At 53.5% G+C, this 15,636-nt stretch overlaps 1 protein-coding gene across 2 annotated transcripts in view; it reads left to right on the top strand.

The window, feature by feature from the left end:
* Nucleotides 1-15,636, top strand: part of MROH7 (maestro heat like repeat family member 7) — a 60,377-nt gene that overhangs the window by 23,534 nt on the left and 21,207 nt on the right. The window contains exons 4-14 of one of the 2 annotated variants that reach the window (XM_039239208.1): nucleotides 1,009-1,091; nucleotides 4,412-4,495; nucleotides 5,422-5,501; nucleotides 5,778-5,907; nucleotides 7,821-7,916; nucleotides 8,403-8,507; nucleotides 8,718-8,853; nucleotides 11,275-11,387; nucleotides 11,724-11,900; nucleotides 12,304-12,458; nucleotides 14,470-14,608. In XM_039239208.1, coding sequence (XP_039095139.1) covers nucleotides 1,009-1,091; nucleotides 4,412-4,495; nucleotides 5,422-5,501; nucleotides 5,778-5,907; nucleotides 7,821-7,916; nucleotides 8,403-8,507; nucleotides 8,718-8,853; nucleotides 11,275-11,387; nucleotides 11,724-11,900; nucleotides 12,304-12,458; nucleotides 14,470-14,608 — 1,298 coding nt within the window. The remainder of the gene's footprint in view (nucleotides 1-1,008; nucleotides 1,092-4,411; nucleotides 4,496-5,421; nucleotides 5,502-5,777; nucleotides 5,908-7,820; nucleotides 7,917-8,402; nucleotides 8,508-8,717; nucleotides 8,854-11,274; nucleotides 11,388-11,723; nucleotides 11,901-12,303; nucleotides 12,459-14,469; nucleotides 14,609-15,636) is intronic. The other variant, XM_039239214.1, reaches the window with a different exon arrangement.

The following is a 15,636-nucleotide window of genomic DNA, read 5'->3' as shown; positions in this document are numbered from 1 at the left end:
CTATTTATTTCTAGGAGAGAGAGACAGAGTGAGCAGGGGAGGGTCAGAGAGAGAGGGAGTCACAGACTGAAACAGGCTCCAGGCTCTGAGCCGGCAGTCAGCACAGAGCCCGACGCGGGGCCCGAACCCACGTACCGCGAGATCATGACCTAAGCGAAAGTCGGACGCTTAACTGACTAAGCCATCCAGATGCCCCTCCCCTCAGTGTTCTTAAATAAAGGTCTCTAATGGTCCTGTTCAGCTAAGAGCCCATCCCTTGGCCAATCACCATGGCTGGGGGCATGGGATGCTTTTACTGGCCAAGCTTGGGTTCCAGGTGCACCCCTGTTTGAAGAGGGGATGATGGGTGGGCTCGCATAATTCATCTTCACCTAGTGATGGGAAGGGGTAGACATGGGGGCGAAGGGCCTCTTTCACCAGAATAAAGATGAGGAAATCTAGGTCTGACAAAACAGGTATCTACTATAACAAATCAGAGTTTAATTCCACATAGTGGTAACAGCTGAAAGAAGAGCATAGGATGACACACAAGAGGATCTTAGTGAGCCCTCCTTTACCCTGAAGGTTGGGAGGCCTCTCTGAAGAGTGCCAGGCAAGCAGAGATTTGAAGAGCCCTAGCTGGGCAGTGGGTTGTGGTGGCCAAGTGGTACCGCGTGGGGTGTGGTAGTAGAGTGACTACTTGGGCAGAGGCCCTGATGGGGAAGGTCGCCCTGGTCTGGAAGGAGGACAGTATGGCCAGAGCACGGCGAGCAAGAGGAGAGCGGCAGGAGAGGGGCTGGGGAGGCAGCAGCGGACACTGACCTGGAAGGTCTTGGAGGCATTGACAAGCATGGCAGCTTTACGCTCAGTGGAATGGGGTGCCACTGAAGGCGTTCAGGGAAGGGACCTCAGTCTGGCTGCTGGGGGAATAAAGATTGGAGGGGCCCAGTGTGGGAGGGGGGACAGGACTCTGGTACCAGAGCTACACCATATCCTTACCCCCCCCTCTTATCTCCTCATTGAAACTAGGACATTCAGGAGCCTTCGATGAAGTGGCCTCATGTCTGGTGGACATGGAAGGGAAGAGAGACGATGACACCAAGATGGCTCTGGTATGCTTCCCGCCCACCCCCCAGATGACTTTCCTGGGATACCCCTCCCTCACTCCCTAGCCCCAGCAGCCCGTATTTCTCTGCCTGGCTCTTCTTTTCTCCATGGAACTCATTGCCATCTGATGTACAATGTGCTTTACTAGTTCTTATTTTTTGTTAGCCTAGCACACTGGAATGTATCCTCCATAAAACAGGGGTGTTTGTCTGTCTCAGTCACAGCTCTAGCCCCAGCATCTAGAACAGTGCCTAGCACATCATAGGTGCTCAATAAATGCTTTTTGAACAACGGAACCAATTGTGAGAGGGGGTCTCAAAGGGGAAGAAAGGCTGGAAACAGCCATTTTCAGGACACATTCCCAACCCAGGTCTGGGCCTTGGGAGGCCAGAGAAAGCCAGCATCTACAGGACTTGGTGAGCGCCAGTGGGGTCACACCAGCCAGGCTGGCGGACATGAGTGTCATCACATGCAGTGTAGGGGAGACTGGCTGGCAGACAGAGCCTGGAGGTGGGGGATCCACCCAGGCCAGGCCGTGGAAGAGGGAGGCCCTGCCCTCAGGCTGCTTCAGAGGCAAGCCCAGTCCCTGGGGCAGGGTGTTGGGGGGGGGGTGGGGCATGTGGTAGGGGATGGAGAGAGGGGGACAGGACTAAGAGGTCTTGCATTTTGGAGCAACAGTCTTCATCCCATGGCATTCTTCCAGTTGTCTACCTTATCACACTGGCCCTTCTCTCTTTCTCATACTTGCCACAGTCTATCCTGCCCCAGGAAGTTTGCACTTGTTTCTGCTGCCAGGAAGTTTCTTCTAATCTACAAAATGGCTATAATAATTTTTTTTTTTTGAGAGAGAGAGAGAGAGAGAGAGAGAGAGAGTGTGCATAGGGGAGGGGGGTGAAGGGTCAGAGAGAGAGGAAGACACAGAATCTGAAACAGGCTCCAGGCTCTAAGCTATCAGCACAGAGCCTGATGCAGGGCTCAAACACATGAACAGTGAGATCATGATCAGAGCTGAAATAGGACGCTTAACTGATTGAGCCATGCAGGCGCCCCAAAATGGGCATAATAAAGTTGAAACGAATGCACAGCACTGAGCACGGTGCCTGCAACCAATAGGGCTTATTATTGCAGTCATTCAACAAATTTTCTTGAGTCCCTACTATGTGTAAGGCATTGTTTCAGGCGCTAGAGATACTACAGGGAAGTAACATTCTAGTTTGGGGAGACAGGCAGACCTTCGCCTAGTTCTTCACATGGTTACCTCTTTCTTGTCGTTCAGGGCTCAGCCTAAATATCAACTCTTCTGAGAAATCTTCCATGACCATTCAGTCTATTAGCTATCTCTCTATCATCACTTTGACAGTTACAATTATCTGTTGTTATTAAGCAAGCCACCCCAAAACTTAATGGTTTAAAAGTTCACTCTGCTGGGGGAATGAAGATCAAGGGGCCCAATTGCTCACGATTCTGAAATTTTTAAAAATTTAATATTTATTTTTAAATTGAAGTCTATACAATATTATTAGTGAATATTATACAGTATATATTATACAATATTATATGTGAATACAATATTCTATTAATTTCAGGTGTACAACCTAGTGATTCAACACTTAAATACATTACATTATCAAGTAATCATCATGATAAACCTAGCTACATACAACGTTGTTACATATCATTAGCTATATTGCCTATGCTGTGTCTTAATTATTTTATAATGGGAAGTTTGTGCTCTTTAATCTCCTTCTCTTATCTGGCCATCCCTCCAGCTCCCTCCCCTCTGGTGGCCATCAGAATGTTTTCCGTATCTATGAATCTGTTACTGTTCTCTTTCATTGGTTCATTTGTTTTGTCTTTTAGATTACACATCTAAGTGAAATCGTACAGTATCTGTCTTTCTCTGACTTATTTCACTTAGCATAATGGCCCCTAGGTCCATCCATGTTGTTGCAAATGGCAAGATCTCATTCTTTTTGGTGGTTGAGTAATATTCTGCTGCTGGTGTGTATAAATCTCACACATCTCCTTTATCCATTCATCTATTGATGGACACTCAGGCTGCTTCCGTATCTTGGCTGTTGTAAATACAATGAACACAGTGGTGGCACATCTTTTAGAGTTAGTGTTTTGATTTCTTCAGCCAAATACCAGAAGTGGAATTGCTGGCTTGTATGACAATCCTGAGCTTGTCTGGGCTCAGCGAGGTGAGACTTCTGCTCTGTGTGGTGCAGACAGGTCACTTGGGAGCGGGGGCCAGAGCATCCAAGGTGACCCTCATCTTCCAGGCTCTCTCTCCACACAGTGTCATCATTCCACATCTAGCCGGGCTTGCTTGTAGCATGGCGGCTGGCTTCCGGAAGGACAAGTCTGCCAGTTCCCTTAAGTGCTAGGCCAGGAACTGGCACGTCCTCACTGCCATGGCAGTCTATTGGTCTAAGCACGCGGTAAGATGAGTCCAGATTCAAGGGCTGTCTGTCCTCTTGATTGCAGTGGGAAGAACTTGTGGCATTTTTCACCCACCATCCATCACATTCCTTTGTTTTGCTTTCTTCACTACTTGAAGGTATTTTATCAACTTCATGGGTTTTTTCTTCTTCTACCTGAAGAGATAAGAACTAACAGATTAATTGGACACTGGTAAAGCTATTCCCTCTCTCGGGTAGCAGAATGGCTTGCTCTTACTAGGACGTGCCCTTAAGAGCGGATACTAAAGGAGGTGCCTGGGTGGCTCAGTCAGGTAAGCATCAGACTTTGGCTCAGGTCATGATCTCACGGTTTGTGAGTTCAAATCCCACATCAGGCTCTGTGCTGACAGGTCAGAGCCTGGAGCCTGCTTCAGATTCTGTGTCTCCCTCTCTATCCCCCTCCCCCACCCATGCTCTGTCTCTCTCTCTCTCTCTCTTTCTCTTTCAAAAATAATAAACATTTTTAAAAAAGAGTGGATACTAAAAAGCCCTTAGAAGGGTTTAATAGTTGTAGGATTTCAGCCAAAGTTGTGTGCACCTCGTCTGTTCCATCAACTCCTGCCTCTTCTCCCTCAGTTGACTGGAGGGAGGAGGGGTGTTTTGCGGTGCCTGTATTCTGGTCCTCCTCTAAATGCTGCCCTTCAGGGATTATCCAACCCCCTACTCCTCGCTATCATGGTCTCCTCAAATCTGCACCCCACTGCGAGTGTCCCCATTGTTTCTCATTTCTCTGGAGCCCATGCTTGGGGGCTGGCAGCTGGGGACAGGGTGGCGGTGGCTGGTGGGAGTGCACTGGCGGTCCCTGAGGGTGGGACCGGTGTGCCTCTCACCCTGTGGCTTTGCCCCGTGCTGCCTCCGAGGTGGAGAATGTCATCACCCTACAGAAGAGCCAGGAGGCGCTGCAAGTGGACACGGAGAAGAAGACCATGATGAAGAAGATGATGGTGTGGGAACCTCGTGCGGGTCTGCAGAGCTGGGTGGGGAGGAGGTGTCCCCATCCACCCATTGATGAGATATGGCTTGAGGTGCGAGGACAGTGGAGGAGGCAGGACACTTGGCCTTGAGCCTCAGTCTGCCTCTAACTGCCCTCCACCACCCTAAGGAGCTTGACAGGCCATTTCCCTTCTCTGAGCCCTGGCTCTTCTCACCTCAATAATACCTGTGCTAATGCCTGCCTCACTGGCTTGCTTGTGGGGAGGACACAGCCAGTGGTTGGTTCACTGGAGAGCCTCGGGCCCCTGGAGCAGTTATTATTATCTAATACATTCCTTCCCCAGAAATTCCTCCTGGTGGGAAACTCCCAAGTGTTTTCTTATCTTGCTAAATACAGTCCCTTTTCGGTTATCCACCAGAATGGTTTACGCCACCAAAGTCCCCAAAATTATATTTAGCTTAGGGTCCCTTGCATCAAATCCTTGCCCTTGATAACTTCATTTAGCTAACATTAATTGAGCACCTACTGTCTGTAGATGCTAGATCCAAAGTGAGAAGTAATTAGGACATTTTTAAAGGAATTCCAGTCGACCCCCTGTAGGAGCCTGTCATGGTAATTTTTGCTTTGAGCCAGTCAGTGGCTTAAATACGCCTCCTCACCTTGAGGCAGCCAAAGCAGTTCTTGGTGAGCGCCACGTGTGAGATGCAGCTGGTTAGGGTGAGGGGTGTTTTTGGTAGCCTTGAACTGACAGCTCAGGACAGGGTTGGAGCAGTGAGCCGGCTCTCCCCACTGGAGGCCCTGCATGGTGTGTGGGGGGGAGTTCTGTCCAGGCTGAGGGGCTCCTGCGTCCTGAGCCCTGGGAGGAGCAGCGGCCTTGGTCCTGGGGGTCTGCGGCGGCCTCGCCCTTCACTGGCCCCTCTGTGGTCTCCTGTCCAGCGGCAGATCCAGGAGGAGCCACTGGATTCCCTCTCGAGCACCGTCCGCTGGCAAGCCATGGAGACGCTGACCCAGCTGAGGTGTCCACAGCCCCCTCCCTGACCTCCAGGCCTCCCCCACTCCTCTGGGCTCAATCTGTCTCTTCTGGGGCCTGTTCTTGGTGCCCCACCCACTCCTGGGACTTTCCTTCCTGCCTCCTTGAGTCCCACCCACTTCCCTCCTCCCCACCTCACCTTGCTGAGGCCAGGCCCAAGCCCCCAGCCAGGCCCCCTCCTCCAGCCCTGCAGCCTTAGCTTCCTGCCTCCAGCCCAGGGCCCCCTCCCTCACTCCATGCCTTGGCTTTCTGTCTCCCCCAGTCACACCCAGCCCGTTCTGGGTGTGCGAGAAAGGTCAGAGCTGGTGAACACATGCGTGAAGAGTGTATTCTCACTGCCCTCTGTGCAGGCCATGCAGGAGAAAGACGAGGCCAAGGCGGAGGCCATACAGGTGAGTCCTCAGGGCTGTCAGTGTCCTTAGAGTGGGGTGCATTTCTGAACTCCCAGTGGGGGAGACAAAGGGCATTCCAGAAGGTAGATGGGAATCTTCTACTCCTACTGAAGCTGCCTGACCTTGGGCAGGGTACCTCTCCTCTCCTGGCCTGCGCAGGCACTTCGTAACTATTTGGTGAATAAATAATCTTGGGAATAAGGGATCGTGCCTCGGGAGTCCTCTGTCCCCTTCTGGGCCCTGCCCTAAGTGAGTCTGTGTTGCCATGGCCAGAGGAGGTGGCCACGATTGCGAGGAGGACTGAGGACCAGGCGAGCGGGGGTGAGAACTAGAGAAGTAGAACCTCGAGGGGGCTCGTGTGAGCATCTTCCAACCACAGCAGGATTGTTTCAGGAGGAGTGGGTAAGGTGTAGGCGGTACGGTCAGTGGGTGGGGCTCAGTGGGGAGGAGTTTCAGCCCAGAGGGAGGCACATCCATTCATCCTTTCATTCAGCAAATATCAACGATGCCCACGCCCGAAGTACCACCACGGGGCAGGGGAGGCAGTGGAGGGAGGCCAGGGGGGAGATGGTCATTGTCAAAGAAGCATGTGCATAAAAGCAAACTAGTGGCAGTGGTAAATGTGACAGGCAAGGCGTATCGCTGCCATAAAGAGCCTGGAATGGGGTGTCCCGGCCTACGTGGGGGTCAGCGGTCATGGTGTTGTAGCTGAGAGGTTAAAGAAGAGCAGGTTAGCTGTGGGAGATGGCAGAAGGAAGGGCATGCCAGGCAGAGGGAACAGCCTGTGCGGTGGCCTGAGGACAGCAAGAACATGGTGACTGCAAGGTTGACTAGGAGGCAGTGTGGCCAGAGCCACAGAGGTCGAGGCTAGAGTGCTGGGAGGCGAGGCTAGAGAGTGGTGGGGACCAAGCCATCCTGGCAGCATGAGGGCTCTGGGTCCTGGGAGGTGGTGCACTGAGAAAAGACCCAAAGGAAAGGTGGGGAATCCCTGCTGCCTGGGAAGAGAGTGGGCAGCCCTCTTGCAGTACCAGGCCCAGACAGCAGAGGTCAGTGCTGCACAGTGATGGGCTGCAGATGGGAGGGAAGGAGGAGGTAGTTGGCAAGTGAGGCTGGCCTGGTGGTTGTGGTGTAACCCTGGTGTGCACAGACTGGGGAAGCCTGGACAGTGGCAACCTGGGAGACAGATGTGAGGAGCTGGCAGAAGGAAAGGAGGCAGGGGACAGAGGGTCTTTCCAGAGGGGCTCAAATCCACTGCTCTGCCTTGTGTATGTGTGATGCCTGCACCTTCCTGAGATGATCCTGGGACTGTGGTGTGGCCAAGGGAAGAGGAACCTGGGGAGAGATGGCTCCCTGAAGGGGCAGCTTGGAAAATCTATTTGGGTCTAGGAGTAGCACGTAAAGAAAGAATCAGAGCACTTCCCAGACACCATAAGAAGAGTAAGCCTGGCCCTCCCGGTTATGTGGCTCTTAGAGTTCTAGCGCTATTTTCCTGCCCAGCCTCTCAATTGTTCCTCACAACTTGAAACCGCCTTGGTGTGTGACCTTGGACAAGAGTTTCCTCATTTGTAAAATGAGAAAACCACTTTGAGGACAAAGTGATATGGTTGTTCAAATCGCAGGGCACTGACTTGGCCCCTGGTAGATTCTCGGTAATTGTTGGGACTCCTCTTCCTCCTCCTTCAAGGTAGGAGTACTCGATAATAATTACCACTCTGTTGATAAGGAAACTGTAACCCATGCAGGGGGGAGCCATTCTTCTGATATCGCACCTCACGTTAGTCTCGCAGGCGCAGGCGGGAAAGCAGCTCTCATGGGTCCAAATGCCCCTCCTCCCCTCACCCATGGGGGGGTTGCCACGGGCCGGGGTCTGCTCCAGGAGCCCCCTAGTGGCTCTGTGCTCTTCCTGTCCACAGACACTCTACCGACAGACCCTGGATGCCCTGCAGACTCTGCTCAACGCCCTCTTTGTGGAGGACCCCACTCCTGCTGGGCTGAAGAGCATCCTGGAGGTGTGAAGGCATGGAGGAGAGAGAGGACCGAGGGGAAAGGAGGCGGTGGGGGGAGGGGCTGTGCCCAGAAGGAGTGGTTTGAGGTCTGGGTGTCATCTTGGGCCAGTGTTCTGCCTCCCTGTCCCTCGTACCGGCCCTTCTCCAAACTCCTTCTCCGTCACTCTCTCCCTATCCCCGTGTTCATGTTCTAGCTGCCCCTAAAGCTTTGCCTTCTCCACCCTCATCCCTGTGTCTCTCTGCTCTCGTGACTCTCCACCATTCACCTCTCTCCCCACTGGCCTTCGTCCTCCCTCTGGTCTTCCAGTCTCGTCCTCAGCTTCTGGGCCCCGTGTCTCCCTACGCTCCAGGAGGAGGAGGGCAGTGGACAGTTCCCTTTGTGCCTCTTCCTGGAAGCTTCCTGCTGAGCGGTGAAGGCTGACCTGCCCACCAAGGCAGCAGAGGCTGGCCTCCAGCCTGTAGCTCTGAGTCTCACCCTTGTCCTCACAGCCCCTGGGGCCCTGGATGAACTCCGGGAAGGCCCATGAGCGAGCACGGGCTGTGAACAGCAATGTCTCTGTGTTGAACCACACGCTTCTGACCCTGCCTTTCTTTGTGAGTGGCCCCTGGGAGGGGAGGACCCTTATAGGGAGAATCTCCCTGGCCCTAAGGGAGCTGATGCATCCATCCAGAGATTCCCAGGTGACCCTTATCATCTTCAGAGGACTCTGCTCTCAGGGCCAGACCATCCAGCTCTGTTCACTATCTACTGTATAGTATTATTGAACCTACAAGACTCAGTTTCTAAAGTTATAACACACACAGATGTCCTCGGGGTTCCCGGCTCTGGGGCTTCTGCTGGGGAGGCTCATCCTTCGCATCGGAGATCCTGATGAGGAGATTGGCCGGAAAGCTCTGGAAGGCATCGTCATCCTCTACACCATCCTGGAGCTCCAAAAACGTAAGCTCTTTGGCGTGCCTCTGGGGCAAGGCTTCTGAGCAAGTGCTCAGCCTGGGAATCTATGGGAGACCTGGCAGCAAGGCACTGGTAGAGCATGGAGGAGACCAACACAGGGTCCGATGGTGTCTGCAGAAGCTGGTATGAAGGCTCAGTCCCCACAGAACCAGAGGAGAAAGGCTACCAACAAACGTATTTTGATTTAAGCAGTCCTTCTATCTGAGCCCCTCCTCACCCTTCCAGTGTAATTTTTAACAATTATTTTTATTAAAAAATTTTTTGAGAGAGAGAAAATGAGTGGGGGAGGGGTAGAAGGAGTAAAGAGAATCTTAAGGAGGCTCCACTCTCCGTCCAGAACCCAATGCGGGGCTCCATCCCAAAACTCTGGAATCATGACCTGAGCTGAAATCAAGAGTCTGGCACTCAACCGACTGGGCCACCCAGGCGCCCAAGTGCAATTTGTGACTCTCATTCACACGTCCCTATGATGGCACCATGCACCCACGGGTGTGATAGCCCTAATGTGCTGAAAGCAGGCAAGGCTGTGTCATAATTCACCACTGCATTCCAAACATCCAGCCCTGGGACTGGGCACAGGGTGGGTGCTTGGTGAGTCTTTTATTGAATGAATGAACAAAGGACAGGTCTCTCGTTAGCGTCCGGAGTAGCTAAGACCTGTAGGTGGGAGAACAACGCTGGGTCCAGCTTTAGGGAGCTGGTGATGTGAAATGGGCTGACACAGGTACCCAGCTGGCCTCGAACCTAGGGGCGTGCAGTCTCAGCTGTTACCTGCCTCCTCCCTTTCTCTGCAGTCCCAACCTTGGCCAAGGGACTTTGGCATGTTGTTTCAACTTTCCTGGCTCTGGAGGGAGAGTGACCGGGCAGTCTGAAATCACATTTAACTGGGTATCTTGTATTTCCTCTGATGACCCCAGACCCACACTGTTAGATTCTCAAGGGTGAAGTGGTTTGTCCAAGCCCACTGAGTGTAGCAAGCAGCAAAGCTTGGCTTTGAACCTAGGTCTGTCTGATTCCAGGTGTCAAGCTTCTTCCCTTTACAGACAACCCACACATTTGGTCCATGTAATCTTTCTGCCTTGATGGCCCTTTCTACTGTCCATGTCTTGCATACCCTGGGGGAATCCAAGTAGGACTGAGGCCCGGCCATGGTAAGGCCTTAGGAGATGAGTCTGAAATACATTTCCTTCAACAAAAGATATGAAGACACCACATGCGGGGTCTATTCTAGACACTGAAAACAGCAGTGAGGATAAATGATTCTCCCTGCTGCACATACCTTCTTGTTGTCAGGAAACAATGGATGAAATAAATAAGCAATGCGTGAAGTCAGACAGTGATGGGCGCTAAAGGGAAAAAAGCAGAAAAGGGAGAGTGGGAACAGCAGGGTCGGAGGTCCGCAGTTTAGAAGGGGTACCACTCCACGCCCATCAGGGCAGCAAACATGAGACACACAGCCCACAGGGGAACGTGGAGCCACGGGGCCTCTCATGCGCTGCCTGTGGGCACGTGTTTGGTCCCTGCTGGGACACCATTCGTCAGCACCCCCAGAAGCTGAATCCAGATCCACCCTAGGACCCAGCAAATCCACCCCTAGCTGTATGCCTAACACACGTGTGCATGCATTCCCCAAAAGACACAGACTAGACATACCAGAATGTTCATGGTAGCACTAAAGCTGGAAGCAACCCTAATGTCCGCCAGAAGTAGGAGAGAGAAAGAAATGGCAGCGTCTTCACACCACGGAAAATGACACAGCACCACGAACCAAGGAGCAAATGCTACCTGCACCGGCGTGGATGAATCTCACCCACATGATGTTGGTGAAAGCCAGACACAAAGGAGAACATACAGCATCAGATCCAACAGCGAGACATCTAACCTCTGGGTTTAGGAGTCAGGATAGTGGTCACCCTGGCTAGGGGAGGGGACAGGGGACCGAAAGGGGAGCAGAGAGGTGCTTCTAGGATGCTGATCACAATCTGATTCTTGACCTGGGTGCCGGCTTACATGGATGTATTCACTACATAAAAATGTACCAAGCTGGGGGCGCCTGGGTGGCTTAGTCGGTTAAGTGTCCGACTTTCGCTTAGGTCATGATCTCACAGTTCGTGGGTTCGGGCCCTGCGTCGGGCTCTGTGCTGACTGCCACCTCAGAGCCTGGAGCCTGTTTCAGTCTGTGACTCCCTCTCTCTCTGACCCTCCCCTGCTCATGCTGTCTCTCTCTCCTAGAAATAAATAAAACATTAAAAAAAAAAAAAAAGCATCCAACTCTTGGTTTAAAAAAAAAAAAAAATGAACCAAGCTGATTACCTGTGATTTGTGTACTTCTTACGTCTATGTTTAATAAAATGTTTTAAAAAAATAGTGTGGTGGGGCCTCACTGAGAAGGCCTTCTTCTTGCAGGAGCCAGAGATAAGGAAGAGACCAATAAGAAGGAGCTGTATGAGAGCAACAAGCGATTCCTGGGGCCCTACAACCCTGTCAGCCCATGCCAGAATATTCTGCGTGTGATTGCGGTGACTGCCTGCTGCCCATCAGCCCCGGGCCCTCCTGGGATCAGCCCGCCCCAGTGCCTTCTCCCCACCTTCCCGCTTTCCAGGCTCAAGTCCCCTTTAAGGAGGCCTTCCCCAACCACCTGGGCCCACCCTGAGTGCCCCTACCCCTCTGGTCTGTGCCCAGAAGCATGCTACCCTGGTCTGGGGGCAGGGGCCACGTCGCCCCTGCTTTGGTAGCTCCTCCCCAAAGGGATGGGCACCCACAGACGAGCGAAGTATGCGTGGCCTGCCTGCTGACTTCTGTGTGCCTCGCTAGGGGCCTGTCCATGGGTGTCAGTATCTCTGTGCCTGTTTCAGGAGTTTGGAGACTTCCTGGGACCCCAGCAGGTGAAGGACCTGCTGCTCGCAGCCCTGGAGGGCTTGAAAGGCAGCTCCGAAGCCCGGGGGAAGGACTCGGGGGAGATGATGCAGCTGGCCTCGGAGGTCACGCTCAGCTCGGTGCTGGAGTGGTACCACCACCGGGTGCTGGAGGTGGTAAGGCCCCCCTGCGGGCAGGGGCTGGGCAGGGAGACCCCGCAGGCCCGCTCATCCCTTGGGACCGGCCATCTGGCAGTGGCAGGATGGGGGGTGCTGGAACCCCAAGGCACCGGGGCAGGGGAGGGGTGGTGGTGGTGGTGAGTTCTAGGTGCCTCCCCTTGCAGATGAGGAAGAACTCACTCACTGATCTGGTGGGGGTGGGGAGGGCTGTCTCCCAGGGAAGGAGGAGGTGTGCTCTTCCCTCCTCTCTCCCCATCTCTCTCTCTCCCTCTCCCCTGCCACTCTCCCCTGTCACCTCGACTTCCTTCCTCCTCCGGTCTCCCTGCTCTACCCACTCCTGCCTTGGGGCTTCTCCAACTGGCCACCCGCCTGCTCACGGCTGCCCCCGGCTGTGCCCCAGATCCCAGAAATCATGCAGGGCATCTACATGCAGCTGAACCACATCCAGGAGCCACGGGCCCGCGAGGTGGCCCTGCTGCCTGTCTCCCTCCTGGCCAGCTCCTTCATGACCGAGGTGGTTGTGGCCCTGCTCACGTGTCCCCTCCCGCTGGACAGGTACTGACCAACCGAGGGCTTCCCGCCACCACAGCCCAGAGGGTTGGAGCAGCCCCGTTCTGGGCGGGGAACCTGTCCTTCTGCCCAGAGAAGGCCCTCACCCTCCCAGCTCGTCCCTTTTCCATAAGATCTGTGGCACTTCTGACAACCATTCGGCTCAGGATGCTTACACCTCTTTCCTTAGTACAACAACCCCATTCTACAGATAAGCAAGCTAAGGGAAAGTTTCTCATCCTCGGCACCCACTGAGCAAGCAACAAGCTGAGGACCTAAACTCAGATTTGACCCATTCCAAGCCCAGTGCTCTCGGGGTGCTGTAGAAAGGAGGCTCGAGTATGGGTCCTGACTCTGCCTCCAGCTGCTGTGTGGTCTAGGGGGGTTTACTTGCCCACTCTGGGCTTCAGTTTTCCCCCAGATGTGAAAGCGGGAAGTACTCCCTGCAGAATTCCCACCCCGGAGGGCTGGTTGTGACAAGCAATGCAGCCAGCTGAACTAAGTGCCTGCCCTGGCTGGACAGTGCAGGTGGCCTGATGGGCAGAGGAGACTGTGGCCAGGGACAAACTCCACATGTTCCCAGTCCAGGAAACACTCCCACACATTTGAGTGAACAAAGCAAGGCAGCACGTTGTGTGGCCTGCACCTTAAGATGCTTGTTTGAGCGCAGAGGCAGACTTGTGCAGGGCTGTGTGATGAGGTGTATCTAGTAGGGTCAGTTGGTGCCACTCACAGAGGCCAGGGGATCAGTTGGGAAGGTAAGGGCCAAGGTGACACAGCCCCCTCCTCCCACCTGGAAGAATTGAACCCTTTTTGGCCACCCCCCACCTCCAGATTCTTGGAATCACTAAACCTTCAGACTCCTATGACCGGTGGGGCCATGCCTGACATCGGAGTCGCTCAGGATATAGTACAGAGCAGTGTCAGGGGCTCCTCTTCCCAAGAGTCCTTGCAGCAGGCCGGACAGCATTGGGACAAAATTCAGGGCAGCCTGGCTCTCCGGCGCCACACCTGCACTTGCAGGAGCCCGAGAGAGAGGGCCTCCTTGCGTCGTGTGCCCTGGGGCCTCACATTTCTCTCTCTAGTCTTCACTCTGGGCTTAAGAGCCGGGTCCCCCCAGGGCGAGCCCAGTCCCAAGAGTCACCGCACCCTGGGAAGCTCAATGCTACAGCGTCCTCATCGGTTCTTAGTTAATTTACAGTTCCTCCCAGCCCAGATGCAATTTACCAGTTGGGTCATTTTTACTATAAGCAATGTTGCCTAGCAACATAGTTGACATACTATCTTTATCGCGTTTCCAGGGGAACAGAGCTGGAAAGTTAACGGAAGGTTCAAATGCTCATGTGGAAGGGGAAAAGGGTTCTGTTAACCCGTTACTGCACTGGCCGGTCAGTGCTTTCAGCACCCCACGATAGGAGCGCCCACAGGCCGGTGCCCGCTGGCCCAGATGCTCTCTTCTGCAGGGAGTACTGGCTTTTAATGGCCAGGAGTCGGCACTTCTTGAGATTCTGTGACACACGTGCAAGGTCCAGGCCCTAAGGGGCCCCCTGGCAAAGAGGAATGATCCCAGGTTTTGAAGGCTGTTCACTTCTTGACTCTGCAGCTCATTAGCTGTGTAGTCTTGGGCTGGTGATTTCACCTCTCTGAGCCTCAATTCCCCTCCGTAAAAGGAGAATAACAACCCACCTTGAAGGTTGTTTGAGAATTCAGTGACCTTGAACGTCTGGAATATCCTGTTCACGTCTATAGGCCCAGAGGTTTGCTTAGTGCCTGGCGTACAGCAGATACTCCACATTTGCTGAATAAATTGTGTATAAAGCACCTGACACAATATGGGAAATAGGGTTTGCAATAATTGTTAGACCCTCTGCCTCTTAGAGAGTGTTTTCTGGACCATTCCTCACTGGTGCACCCATAGATGCCATTTTGAAGGCGTCTTCTCTTCTTCCCCAAACTGCTGGGAGGCTGGGTGCTGGCACTGACCCCCACTGACCATCTCCCAACCCCTGACCCCCAGCAACGGTGCGGAGATGTGGAGGCAGCTGATACTGCGCAAGCCCAGCTGTGATGTCCGAGACCTGCTGGATCTGCTCCTGACCAGCCTGAAGGAGAAGCCCTTCACCAAGAAGGGCCGGGCCTCCATCGTGCCGCTAGCGGTGAGGGCGCACCTCGCCCACCCCATGACTGCCAGGTCCCGGGCTCTTCCCTTCTCCCCTCCTGCCCAGCTCAGCACACCCAGCTTCTAGGGCCCCCCTCGGTCAGGAACTAGTTGTGCGGCTCGGGCAAGCCCATCTCCAGGCTCTTGTCTGTGGCCCGCTGGACGGCCCCATGCTGCTGCTGACAGGGAGGAAGAAACCCAGTGATCCGGGACATGCAGACCTGAGTCTGAGCTCCGGCTTTGCTGAGTTAGTGTTTGTGACCTGCACAAGTCACTTCACCACTCCGAGGCTCAGTCTCTGCATCTGTAAGTGGAAATGATAACGTCTGCTCCCTGCGGTGGCCGGGAAGGTGGCTGCCAGGCTCAGAGCTCGGCCCTGGGAACACAGAGGGCAATGTGACGGCAGGGAGGTGCCTGGGTGAAAGGATAGATGTCTCTCGGCCTCCACCACGGGCACCTTGGTCCTAGCCAGCCGGATAATACCCCTGCTCATTTCCCTGCTTCCACTCCAGCTCCTCCAATCTGTACTGCAGCCAAAAAAATCTTTGAAAATGCACACCTGCTCTTCTCCATCCCCTCAACGGCTTCCCATTGCCCTTTAAAATAACACAGTGTTCCTACCTGTGCTTGAGGCCCTGCACCCTTTGCCAGCCTTACCGCACTCTGTGGTCCCTCTTACTCAAGTCCAACCTTGTTCTATGTCAGAAGTTCATACACACTATGCTAGCTCTGTCACAGGGCCTTTGCACATGCTGTCTCTCTCCTGAACTTCTTTCCACTAACCTAACTTCTACTCATCCCCCAGCTCTAGACTCTAGCATCACCTCCTCAGGGAAGCCCTCTCTTATCTCCCTGACATGATCAAATCTGTGCATGTTATACTTTGCTTCACATACTTTATCTTGGGAGAGTTTACCCTTGTTGTGATTTGACAATAGTGTGTGGGGTCATTTGAGTAATATGTGAGATGCATGAATTCAATGCCTGAATCTGTTTTGCTCACCGTGATATCCCTAATGTCTAACG

This window comes from Hyaena hyaena, unplaced genomic scaffold (assembly GCF_003009895.1).
Source record: "Hyaena hyaena isolate Hyena2069 unplaced genomic scaffold, ASM300989v1 scaffold_5, whole genome shotgun sequence".
NCBI lineage: Eukaryota > Metazoa > Chordata > Mammalia > Carnivora > Hyaenidae > Hyaena > Hyaena hyaena.
Note: the sequence above shows the minus strand (reverse complement) of the source record. Positions and strands in the feature narration are given on the sequence as shown.